Below are 13,591 nucleotides of genomic sequence, written 5' to 3' on the forward strand. Positions count from 1 at the left end.
GCGGACTCAGGAGAAGATTCACGGAGAAGGTATTTGTCAGTTTCCAGAGAATTGCACCCTGCCTCAGGTTCCGCCCCCTTCCACAGAGCAGCCTTATGGTATTCCACCACCAAAACCTCAGCCAACAGTGTACCCTCCGTATAGTACTGCTGCGACTCCACCTCCACCTCCACCTGCACCGGCTTATCCAGCAGTTAGCCCCCCACCCCCGACGCCTCCTGCTGTTGAAGGCCAGTACAGCAGCCCCTCTGATTCGATTCCCCCTCCGAATCCCTACACTTACTTGAACGATACGATGGATTCTGCTGATGCACCACTCTCTGCCTTGCCTCTATTTGGATCTACAACTGTTTTTCACATCCTGTTCCTTTTTGCATATTATGCTTAAATGTTTATTTTCTGTCTGGTTTAATTTTGTGTACTTCGTGGTTTCGAGTCTGTTGTTCTGCACTTTTCTTTACCTAAATTTGTATCAGTTAAACTTCTTGTTAAATGTTGAACTTAGGATCCAGTGCTTCTCTTGTAATTGTTCCCTTGGATTAATCCAAGGTTTGTTGTATTCAGAGATTGCTGCCTGTAATTTAAGTTTTATGGTTCATGTTATAAGTAATTTGTTTTCGATCTTATCCAATAATGCTAACTCCTTGATTATGTGATATTGATCATATTTTAGATTTATTATACACTGGAAAAATTATAAGGATCTGCATCTGCTAATGGAGAACTATTTTTAGTTATTAAACAAAAATAATAATGAATGATAAAGATTAAAGAAGAAAAAGGAGAATTTGCCTGTACTGGTATCCAATGTTATGTAAGGGCAAAGTTACAACACTATGATTAAAACAAAGGAAAGGCCATTAACATGTCTCATGTCTTGATTTTGTCCTAAACTTACAAGGATCTAAAATAGAAAAAAAAAATGTAATTTGCAGATTTACAGTAAGACTTGATTAGGCACACAGACAAGTACACCATCATGCTTCTATTTTAAACCTTGAACACTTGATGGAACCCATGGTTATGTCGATTTCGATCAAATTGTCTTCTTCATTGAACTCTGCAAAAAGTTCTTTAAGGTAATGCTGCTCAAAATTATCATTTGGTAGCAAGGCTGGAACTTTCTGCTGGAAACAAGCTTTATCTTCATCTTTTGGACATGGTAAATGTTGTTCTCCTGTGAGTGCTATTTCAATCAAGCTCTCCTCATCTGATATTGAACCATCTGAGAAATCTTGGCTCCGACTGGAACAAGGCCACTCGACATCAGATTCATCACTTGTGGATAATTGATCAGTGCTTTCAGTTTCTGAATACATATCTACAGACTTATTGGCCAAGGTTCCTTGAATCTGATCCATTTCACTTACTTCTGGAACTTCTTCCTTGTTCTGTGTTACAATAATAGGATCATTTTCAGGATGTAGTTTCAGTACTTCTTGACGAGAGCTGATTGCAATTTCATCTTGCAGAGTATTCACAACAAGAACTGGATGTTTCTGAAAGAATAACATGAGGAGAACAATTGACAATATCGAAACTATAAATCCATAACCATATAAGATACCACAGGTTATGAAAAGTACGACTAGAGCAGCATACAATGGTCTTGATCTTCTTAGAGAACACAGAGGGGAAGTCATTTGAAACTTGAACTATAAGTGTCGAGAAATATATTGTAATTAGCCAAGGAAAATGGTTCAGGAGAAAAGAAAAAGATGGCAAACTTTCTTCATGTAAGTACCAAATGGAAGTGGAAAGACTATAAGTACGTATTGTAAAGGAATGAAGGAAAGAAAATGAACGACAAGAATCTTGGATTGAATCTGGCTAATCTTGGACTGAGCTGATACTGATCTGGCCTCGCAAATACGAAGGAACAAGTAAAATAGAATTAGTACATGTAGTTGTGCTTGCACTGGGAGCAAATTGCAGGCTTGTTTCTTGAATCACAGGCTCAAAACTCTCTGTTCTCTATCCACTAAACACTGAGTTGAGTCTTTTGATAAGTGGCACCAACCAGGTGGTCCTCCTCTGCATCTAATTCTCTTGAAAACTCGAAAACTCCAATTATAATTTCTTCTGCATCAATTCTACAGTGTCAGCTTGGAAATGTGGGAAGCCATGTGCAGATCTCTGAGATCAGATCACACATGCTACATACCCTCCATTTTATATAGTGAAAGACTAAACCATCCAAATATTAGAAAACAAAGATAAACACTAAGCTGACATATCTATAATTCTGTTTTATGTTCTTTATTCTTATAAAGATCTGCACTTCCAAGAAAACCATTATCACAATATCTCAAAGCCATACCTGAAAAATTCATCACAGATATCCAAAAGATTATATGCACAGCCACCCTCTCCCTGACCCCATATTTGTTAGCACTCAAATTCGAATAAACTTCACCTATTAAACTCACTAGCTCAAGTGCTCAACTCTTTTTCTTTAAGTAACTTTCTTTTCCTATTTTATATGCCACTCACACTCACTTAACTTCCTTCGCTATTGGAGAAGAAAATTCGGCTCGACTTCAGGAAAAACAATCCGAATTTTAAATAGTCAAAACCTCGACTGGACTCAAGTCATCTAATGTCCTAAACACCGACTTACAAAAGGTTGATCATTATGTTACCATATCCTTTGAAGTGTGACAATTTGGCCTAATCTATTGAGAAAAAAATACACCAGCAACCATTATCATTACAATAATGTTATAGCAATAATTAAGGTGGTCAGATTCTGATTAGAAAATATAATCCCATTTAGCAGTGTTTAATTAAAAGAAATCATGCTTTATCTTTGTCTGGTACCTTGAATGATGGCTTTATCCATGCTCTAGACATATCAAAAGTTAAGCTGTCCCTCATTCTGTATATACACCCATTCTCCACGACCTCCACTATACAATGTACATACATTTTCTTCAGTGTTCAAGAAGGCATGGCATCATTTTTGTCCTTCTGGATTCCTGAAAGCCAAATGTCATTAGTAAGTAATTTCATGTAAAATGAGAAAATAAAACATTTAATTGATATCATTAAGTCTGTTAAATTAGCATGCAGATCCACATACACTACTCATACATATAGTTAAATTGATTTGGATTTGTCTAGAGTTCTAGGAGGATACAGTTTTAAAACACAGCAGCATCTACTCAACGGATACTATGTTTCTCACACGAATATACTCCAACTGACACTCCAGTGATCAGAACCTCGGAGTTCTGTCAGATAGGACTGACACCTTGCGGAGACGCTATACTTCAGGAACTATTAGGATATAATATGATCCTCGTAACGAAGATTAGTCATTTAACATGGTATCAGAGCTCAGTCTCATGTGAGACTCGAGTTCGACTCCATGCAACTCTCAATATTCTCATATATAATTATGAACACCAAGGCAAAGTTATATGTTCTAGAGATTGGCACAGATGGGTGCCCGTGATGCAAAAATGGACTTTTCAGCGGAGGAAATATTAGAATAGAATATGATCCACGTAAAAATGGACTTTCTAGTATTTTTGACAAATTAAAATAGAAGTTGTATACAAGATTTCAATAATCTTGTTCCCGGAGAAGAAATCTCAATTTAAGAAACAAAAAACATATTAAGATATTAAGTAGGCACTAGCCGCTAACATTGGCCTGGGGTAAATTTGTCTCCTGGCTCAGGGAAAAAACTTTACCATCGAGAACTGCCCATCCAGGGTGCCCTGGAGGCACTATGCTTGATGACAATGAGATTTAATGGCCATATGCTTGCTCAAATTTGTAGGGCTATCACCAGAAGAATGGGTCATTCTAACCCTGCACTTTTTTTTTTTTTAATCTCAGTGCCGCCTTTTTTCCAAATTCCATACCTGACCGGCTTTCTGGTTTTATAAGGCGTCTCAAATTTGTAAGGCTATCACCGGAAGAATGAGAGTATTTGTTTTTTTTTTAAAGAATGAGTATATGTTTTATTTAATTTATTTTTTTTCAATAAATTTTCTCTTCAAAAAAAGATTTAATTCTTTTAATTAAATTTGATTTTTTTTCTAAATCTAAGTCATCAAAATGTACGTTTTATTTTTTCCTCATTCAAATGGAGCTTATCGGATTTGAAAGTTAATCGTCTATTTTATGATTTCGACTATCAAATCTATATTTTTTATTTGTTTCAATTTAGTTTTATTTCGGTTTTCAGCTTATATTTTCATGTTGTTTTTTCTTTTTGCTGAAAGGTTAATCTTCATTTTTTATTATAAAAAGATATTGATTTAATAATAAAATTTTGTATGTAATCGCAGTTTTGATCAATATCTCAAACGATAATTTCATTGGGTCATGATGAAAAGGGTATCATTAAATTAACGAGAATACATGAAAATTATAGTTTACTGTTTTTTCGACTCGATTACCGGAATAAATGTCGTATAATCTTTTATTATTAGAGTAACATCTTTGTTTGATGAGAAAAGAATGAGTAATCTTATATAAAATAATAGACACAAAATTGTAAATAATGATAATAATTTCGCCGAAGCACTATTATATCGAGACATGATAAAAAAAAAAGGGCCGGTAATCCAAAATTATTGGCTCAAGTCTAAAGACTTGGGCCGTTCATTATCCTGAATAGCGGTCCAAACAGTCATTACCCATATTTACTTATTACTTGGGCCAGGCTATTACATGTAGACTTGTCAATTGACCCATCACAGGACATAATCTTGGACAGTGAGTCCAATATTCAAATTACAGACCAGAAAGTGTGAACTCTTGCAAGAAAAACATACTAGTACAAAAAATGTTTATGCCCGGTGCATCCTAAATTATATATATTATTTTTCCTAATAATAATATTGGCTATATATTTTATTTAACTTTTATAAAATAAGAATCATTATGGTTTATATAAAAATAAATTATGTCACTTTTTAAAAGGGTTAATTATCAAGTTAGTCACTGAACTAGGCTTAATGTATCAAGTTAGTCACTGAACTCAAAAATGGTATCAACATGGTCACTAGAGTCACCATAAATATCAAACAAGTACCTTGAAACATGAATTTAAGTGGTAAAAATATTATTTATATAGTTTTACACATTATTTTTAAATGTTACCACAACCAACTAAAAGGTTATGACTTCTAGTATTTAAAATAATATATTTATTTATTATTTATGTTTTATTTTATAGTCATTTTTTGTTTTAATTAAAAATAAATAATAAATTAACTTGATAAAATTTAAATATATTATCATAAATATTAGAAGTCATAACCTTTTACTTACTTTTGGTAACATTCAAAAATAATGTGTAAAACTTTATAAATAATATTTTTACTGTTTGAACTTATATTTCAAGGTACTTGTTTGATATTTGTGGCCACTTCAGTGACCATCTTGATACCGTTTTGAGTTCAGTGACCAATTTGATACATTAAGCCCACTTCAGTGACCAATTAGATAATTAACCCCTTTTTAAAATATATTTGATCATATAATTAAAATTTATATTTCAAAGTTAATAATTTTAATTCTTTCAAGCAAAAATATATTATTGCTATTGTAGTTTATAAAAAATAGAATACGTGTTTAAAGAAAACTGAGGGAGTATTTATTTTTATTTTTTTGACAGAAAAACTGAGGGAGTATTATTTCTACTGAAATCTGAAATCCTAGAAAAAAAAAAGTAGTTTACTTTAACAAAGCGCCAAACTTATTGTCTGTTTTTAAGACTTATCAAGAAACCATACTAACAACGTCCATGTCAAACAATAAATATTTAGTACTGCGCTTGAATTTTCATCCTCATTAACACACAATTATACAGACATAACCAAATCAAAACGATGGGGGAGTCTCAGAGTCTTCTATTCCCATCAATCAAAATAAGCACTTAAATTTGCCTAACTGTTTTCACATAAGTACTAGTACTTTATTTTCCTAATTTATTTGATTGTTAATTTCCAAGAACATTATTTTAAGTCATCTTCACTTGTTCACGTGCTGCAGAATCATATCGTCTCAGCTGGTTAGTGCCACCCATCCCTCTCTGTACTCGTGTGTTTTGCTCCAACTAGCTGCTACTTTAGTTCAATTCTTGCATTTTGTGTATTTTTTTGGTGATTTAGGCTACTTTTTTTCATGGGAATTCTTGAAATTGAAGATTTTGGCTGAGTTGGTGTGAATTATTTGTCATAGTGTGAGAGAGTTTGTTGATTTTGGTTGTTTTGTGTAATGGGTGGCTAAAGATTCTTGCTTTGTGAGATTTTGATGATCTGTTTGGATTGTATTTGATGTGTTGTTGGAATCTAGGCTACTTTTCTTACATGGGGTTTCTTGAAATTAAAGAATTTAGCTGAGTCGGTGTGAATTATTTGTGATAGTGTGAAAAGTTTGTTAATTTTGATTGTTTTGTGTAATAGGTGTCTAAAGATTCTTGGTTCTTGAGATTTTGATGATCTATTGTTCTGTATTGGATATGTTATTGGAATTTTGAAGTAAAAAACAACCGTTAAGGTATCTTCTTGAAAAATTCCGGACCCTTTTTCTTTTGTTTAGTGGGTTTTTTTGTTGTCTGAGAATGGAATCATTTTGCAGGTGGGTGTATATTTATCTTCCTTTATATTAGCCCCCTTTATTGTTCTTGTGGGCACTGGATCAGATTTTTTGATATCTTATATTAGGTTTGGATTGGGGCAGCCGATATCGCTTTCTTTTTCTTATCCTCTTTTTTGATTCTGTAAGACTAGTTTTAGCTGAAATCATCTTGGTGTATTTTATGAATCATGTGGTGGGAGTCACTAGTTTGAGATATTTGTAAGATAGTTTTACAAAAGGTTGTTGCTATACAAGATTCGAGTTTGTGTGGGGTGTAGTAGATGAGAGAATGCGTTGGGGTAAAAAGTCATTGAGAAAAGATATTTTGAAATTGTAGAGGGTCGGGGTGAGAAATGTCTTCCAAATCGGCAACTAGTTGTTCTGAGAGTAGTTCAGTTGCTCGACCAAATCGTAGCAATCGTTTGAATTCTCAAACTCCAATTGATGCTCAGCTAGATGTAGAATTTGAAAATGCGGAAAAGTTGTTTGATTACTCTACTTCTGTTGATCTTAATGCATCCGCTTCCACTAGCAATGTTCCTACATCGACCGTGTCAACCTACCTTCGGAAGATGCAAAGAGGGAGTCTTGTACAGTCCTTTGGTTGCATGATTGCAATTGATGATCAAAAGTTGACAGTTCTTGCTTACAGTGAAAATGCTGCAGAAATGTTGGACTTAGCACCACATGCTGTTCCTAGCATGGAGCAGCAAGAGGCTTTGACTTTTGGGACGGATGTGCGGTCTCTATTTGAATCCTCAAGTGCTGCCGCTATACAGAAAGCATCCAATTTCGCCGAAGTTAATTTACTCAATCCGGTTATGGTTCAGTCCAAACACTCCGGAAAGCAATTCTATGCCATTTTACATAGAATTGATGTGGGATTAGTCATAGATTTGGAGCCGGTAGATCCGTCTGACACGCCAGTGACAACTGCTGGATCATTAGTATCTTATAAACTTGCGGCAAAAGCAATTTCAAGGCTGCAATCTTTGCCAAGCGGGAATATATCATTATTATGTGATGTGCTGGTTCGGGAGGTGAGTGATTTGACAGGCTATGACCGTGTGATGGTGTACAAGTTTCACGATGATGAGCATGGGGAGGTTGTTGCTGAGTCCCGCAGGCCAGAGTTGGAACCCTATCTTGGCTTGCATTATCCAGCTACAGATATACCACAAGCTTCAAGATTTCTCTTCATGAAAAATAAGGTTAGGATGATATGTGATTGTTTGTCTCTTCCTGTTAAAGTTGTTCAAGACAAGAGATTGAAGCAGCCATTGAGTCTTTCTGCATCCACACTAAGATTTCCTCACGGGTGTCATGCCCAATACATGGCAAATATGGGTTCTATTGCGTCTCTCGTTATGTCTGTTACGATCAATGAAGACTGTGATGACACTGGAAGTGATCAGCAAAAGGGAAGAAAATTGTGGGGTTTGGTTGTTTGCCATCATACCAGCCCTAGGTTTGTTGCATTCCCGTTGAGGTATGCTTGCGAGTTCTTGCTTCAAGTCTTTGGTGTTCAGATCAGCAAAGAAGTGGAGTTGGCTGCTCAACTAAGGGAGAAAGATATCTTGCAAACACAAACCGTGCTTTGTAGCATGCTTTTAAGAGATGCTCCAGTTGGAATTATGGCTCAATCACCTAATGTGATGGATCTTGTCAAGTGTGATGGAGCTGCACTTTTATATAAAAACAAAATTTGGTCACTTGGGATCACTCCTACTGAGGCACAGATCAATGATATAGCTGGATGGCTTCTTGAATACCATAAGGAAACTACAGGCTTAAGTACTGACAGCCTCTTAGAGGCTGGTTATCCAGGTGCTTCTAGTCTTGGCGATGCTGTGTGCGGAATGGCTGCTACACAAATTACTTCGAAGGATTTTCTGTTTTGGTTCAGGTCCCATACAGCAAAAAAAATCCAGTGGGGTGGTGCAAAACATGATCCTGGTGATAGCGATGATACAAGAAGAATGCACCCAAGGTCATCATTTAATGCCTATCTTGAGGTGGTTAAAAACCGCAGCCTTCCCTGGGAAGATGTAGAGATGGATGCAATCCATTCTTTACAATGCATATTGAGAGAATCATTGCAGGATGAGACTGCAGACGATTCTAAAATGATTGTGGATATTCCATCAGCCGATACTAGCATGCAAGGGGTGAGTGAGCTACATATCTTAGCCAGTGAAATGGTCCGTCTTATTGAGACGGCTTCAGCTCCAATCTTTGCAGTTGATCACTCTGGTGCTGTCAATGGGTGGAATACAAAAGTAGCTGAGCTGACTGGGTTGGACGTGCAACAAGCCATTGGCATGCAATTGACTGATATTGTTGCAGCAGATTCTACTGAAGCAGTGAAAAATGTTCTCGTATCAGCTTTACAAGGTAGTGTTCTCTGCTTGTGTTTGTCTCAGTTCTAAACATTGTAGAAGATAATATTTATTATTTAACTTGTGACAGTATGCTTGAAATCAAGACGGCTTAGTTAATATAAGCTTATTGTCATGTTGAATATTATTTATTTTATTAGTATCAGTTTCTTGGTTAGTCAAAATTTTAGTAAAAGATTAACAGTTAGTGTGCCACAATGTTATCTTTTCTTCCAAGTGCTGTTCCTAGTAAGGTGCATATCAAAAAGCTTCGGCGTCGTTTAGCTCAATCTCCTATAATGTGTCTATATTACTTATTTTCAGTCAAACTAGGGTTATGTAGCTAAGAAATTTAAGGCTCAGGCAACTCCATAGAGATCTTTCAATTAGTTTCTTTATGTTTTCAGAATATCTGTGCAAGATTTCCCTCTGATCTGAAAATACAATGGCAGGCAGTGAGGAGAGGAATCTTGAAATCAAACTTCAAAGATTTGGGCCCCAAGTAGATAATGATGTGATTATCTTGGTTGTAAATGCTTGTTGTAGTAAAGACATGAAGGGAAATATTGTAGGAGTTTGCTTTCTTGGACAAGATGTTACTGGTAACAAATTGATTATGGACAAATATGCAAAAATCCAAGGTGACTATGTGGATATTGTGCGGAGCCCTTGTGGCCTTATTCCCCCGATATTTATGATGGATGATTCTGGTCGCTGTTTAGAGTGGAGTCGTACAATGCAAAATTTGACAGGTTTGAAAAGAGAGGAAGCCGTCGACAGGATGCTTCTTGGGGAAGTTTTCACTGTTAATAATTATGGTTGTCGTGTCAAAGACGAAGACACACTAACCAAGCTAAAAATATTCCTCAGTGGTGTAACTGCGGACCAGGTTGCAGATAAATTGTTGTTCAGGTTTTATAATCAGCAGGGTAATGAAATAGAAGCATTACTTACCGCAAACAAAAGGACTGATGCTGAAGGGAGAGTAACTGGTGTTCTGTGCTTTTTGCATGTTGCAAGTCCAGAACTTCAGTATGCGATGCAGGTCCAAAAAATATCGGAACAAGTTGCAGCAAATAGCCTTAAACGATTAACTTATATTCGTCATGAAATCAGAAATCCTTTAAATGGTGTCAAGTGCATTCAGAATCTGATGGGCGCTTCTAATTTAACCCAGGATCAGAGTGCACTTCTGAGGATGAGTATATTGTGCCAGAACCAGTTATCCACGATTATTGATGATACAGATATTGGGAGTATCGAAGAATGGTATGCTTAGCAATTCTATAGTAATTCGCCATGCTTGTTGAAATAATAATAATTATTAGTTGTCTTTGACAGACCTAGTTGGTGCCGAGGGTGCACCATTGCGTGCCCTAAAATCATGGGGCACCCCAAAAATATAGTTGTCTAAGTTTTGTTTTATTAGGAACCTTCATAGTTCATATACATTTTTTAGGACTTACAGATACATGTCTTATTGATGTTAAGCTCTAATTGCCTAGGAAAGAGAAGAAAAAGGGGTTTTGCTAGGATACAAGTCAAAGGTTTCAAAAAAAAAAATCCCCTTAATATGTATTACTTAGCAAAAATTCAAGTACAAATTGGGCCCCTCGACAATTTCAAAGTTTTGGTGTCCACCACTGGTAGTAGTAATTAGGTGCAGACAACTACCTGTACTAATTTTGATTCATATCAAAACTATTTTTCAGTTACAAGGAATTGGGCTCGACAGAATTCAATCTCAAGGATGTACTGGATGTTGTTATAAATCAAGTTATGATACTGAGTCGTGAGCGAGAGGTCCGGATCACATGTGATGCACCCGCTGAAGTAGCATCCATGTATTTGTATGGAGATAATGCAAGGCTTCAGCAAGTACTCTCAGAATTCTTAACAAAAGCTCTTATTTTTACTCCTGCATTCGAAGGATCAACAGTTCTACTGAGACTAATTCCGAAAAAGAGACGTATTGGGTCCAAAATACAGATTGTCCATCTGGAATTTCGGTATTTCCCTCGTATTTTCTTTTAACTTTTCTGATCAGTTATTCTTTTTCGTATTTCATGTTTTATATATTCTCGTTAGCAAGAAGCAGTATTGAATTGCACAAGAAAATGGTTAGACAAACTCCCTTGAAACAGACCAAAATTTAGTGCCTTCCAGATTGCAATCTGGCCTTATTGTCGATAGATTTGGCTAAAGTTTTTTAACAAAATAATAAAATTTCTCACGACTTTTAATGACAATTATCTAAAGGCTTAATGCACGTTATTTGTGTTTTCAAATTTTTGTGCTTAATGCAGCAGCAGTTGCATTTTCTGACCGGAATGAGTGTGCAACGCAATTAGGTGCTCTGATCTAGATGACAAGCCAACTTCATTTAGATCGTTATGTATAGTCAGACTGATTAATAAAGTTAAGTTACTGGAGCAGCATAATGATTTATGGGCAAGGGTTTGTTGTGTCATGCACACATATTTTAATAGTCTGCAAAAATAGTACCTAATCATCTTGGATAGGAGTTGGATCAATATGCAACACTCTAGATATCGTGTACAACTTAAGGAATGTTAGCCGATGATTTACAGCAATTTGCTAGAGTGACCTTGCTAATGACTTTTAGCGATCTGCCTGCAGTTATTTCTTTATGGGTTCCCTCCTCATCAGTATTTTCATTTTTTTTTAAGATTGTGCTTTCTCAATTGTGAAGATCATTATGAAATTGCATGCTCACTGTATGTTCTCCCAGTGCTACTAATTGTAATGTTTCGTATAGATTAACCCTCGATGCTTATTATACTTGTCCTTGTACTGTTATATATTACTTTTGTACCAGAATCTGATCAAATATTATTATACTTGGCAGGATTATGCAGCCTGCTCCAGGTATACCAGAAGCTTTAATACAGGAGATGTTTCATCATAGCAAAAATTCATCGAGGGAAGGTCTCGGTCTGTATATAAACCATAAGCTGGTAAAGATCATGAATGGAACTGTGCAGTATCTCCGAGAGGCAGATAGGTCATCTTTTATCATTCTTTTAGAATTTCCATTAGCTAAAACAGCTCAAGGAGATATGAAAGCACCGGTTAGCAAGAAAGCGAAAAAGCAAATGACATAGTCGGGCTTTACAAACGGAGGGATGATTCAAGTCTGATTCAGTATTCTTGTACAGAAACTTGGATGGAAATTTTTCTTGATTCACATGAAACAAGTCGAATCATAAGTAGGGAGGCAAAGGAAAACTATTGACCAACAGTGTACCACGTATTTTGTCTTTGAATAACTTATTATGAGCTGAATTCTGCAATTGGATATTTTGTTAATGTATTAAAATTTTCATGTTTCACCAGCATATTATGCTTTTCTTATCTTCCCAGCAAAAAAATGGCAAAAAAATGGAATGAGATATGATCCGATCCAATCTGATCCGATCCTTTTCTAGATTTTTATGGGATCGTGAACAAAAATTAAATTTTTTCCGGGACTTTTAGGCCTACCCTTCTTACTCCTTTATTTTATATTTATTAACATATGAATTAAAATATAGTAAAAAGTGACTCTTTATACTCCTTTATTTTATATTATATTATTATATGAATTAAAATAAAGGAAAACTTGATGGATTCAGCTCCGAAACTAAGGGGGGTCGTATATAATATTTTGTAATCATGATTAATCGGAATAAAAACAGGGAAAAGAAAAATAATATTCATATTATATAATTTTTTACCGTTTCACAACATAAATAAGTCATGTCAACTTTGATTAGAATGTTGGATACCAAAATAATAACACAGAAAACAAAAAATTAATATTCAGATTATGTAATTTTTTACCGTTGCACGACATTATGTAATTATGTAAAATTAAGGACAAAAATTTAAGAGAGTCCTGCATGCAACACTTTTTTTTTTTTGAAAGATTGGGCAGATCGTCGTGGTGTATATGGCAATGTAAGCATTTGTCCAAAAATAAGTCTTTTTTTTAAAATTGAGTTATGCTATCTCATTGACAAAGACTTATTTCTTTAAAACAGATATATTGTTATATTGGTGGTGTTCACTTGACGGTGATGATAACATACATTTGCCAAACTTTTAGGAGGGGATCCATTGTTGAAATTATATCCCAATTCTTTGAAACTTTTTCCGGGTGGTGATCCTGTACTTGATGAAGATTTAATTTGGTCATCACCTGCACTCACCAACCATATTCTAATTCAGAAGTCTGGGTCTAATGCTTTCTGTCAGTCAAATGTAACACAAGTAACACTTATGAAAATCCGTAATTAGTTAAATCGTGAATACAATTTGACAAAGGTATGACCAAAAATCTTAGCATATAAATTTATTATTTTATTAAGGTTATTTTCCATTGGGAATCTTATATATCATACTGTCCATGTGTTGTCAAGTGACTGGATGACCTGCTAGAACGGTTCCCTTATGAAATAGTGTATACAAGGCTCCTCAAAGTACGTATATACGTTACTGATAATGCCGAAGATGCTGACATAGATGAATGGGTCGGTTTTGTCAAGTCACGTATACCAGGGTTGATACTATTGGTGAATTTTTAGAATTATACCAAGCATGTAAAGTTTTTT

General features: G+C 35.3%; 1 protein-coding gene and 1 long non-coding RNA gene across 4 annotated transcripts; one reads left to right on the forward strand and one right to left on the reverse strand.

The window, feature by feature from the left end:
- Positions 1–1,699: 1,699 nt before the first annotated feature.
- On the reverse strand, positions 1,700–3,189 carry LOC108217834 (uncharacterized). The gene is made up of 2 exons (XR_010291585.1): positions 2,321–3,189; positions 1,700–2,082 (listed from the first exon to the last, which is right to left on the reverse strand). It is a non-coding gene; the product is annotated as an uncharacterized LOC108217834 (long non-coding RNA).
- Positions 3,190–5,788: 2,599 nt separating this feature from the next.
- On the forward strand, positions 5,789–12,331 carry LOC108218730 (phytochrome C). Of its 3 annotated transcripts, XM_017391813.2 has the most exons (6): positions 5,789–6,031; positions 6,426–6,519; positions 6,601–8,994; positions 9,431–10,247; positions 10,691–10,987; positions 11,848–12,331. In XM_017391813.2, the coding sequence occupies exons 3-6, from the start codon at positions 6,954–6,956 to the stop codon at positions 12,101–12,103; spliced, it is 3,411 nt and encodes a 1,136-aa protein (XP_017247302.1). In that variant the 5' UTR covers positions 5,789–6,031; positions 6,426–6,519; positions 6,601–6,953; the 3' UTR covers positions 12,104–12,331. The 3 variants fall into 3 exon arrangements, with proteins under 3 accessions (XP_017247302.1, XP_017247303.1, XP_063947381.1); XM_017391814.2 differs by lacking the exon at positions 6,426–6,519; XM_064091311.1 differs by lacking the exon at positions 5,789–6,031 and having other exon boundaries at positions 6,038–8,994.
- Positions 12,332–13,591: the final 1,260 nt, after the last annotated feature.

This window comes from Daucus carota, chromosome 4, assembly GCF_001625215.2.
Source record: "Daucus carota subsp. sativus chromosome 4, DH1 v3.0, whole genome shotgun sequence".
NCBI classification, from domain to species: Eukaryota; Viridiplantae; Streptophyta; class Magnoliopsida; order Apiales; family Apiaceae; genus Daucus; species Daucus carota.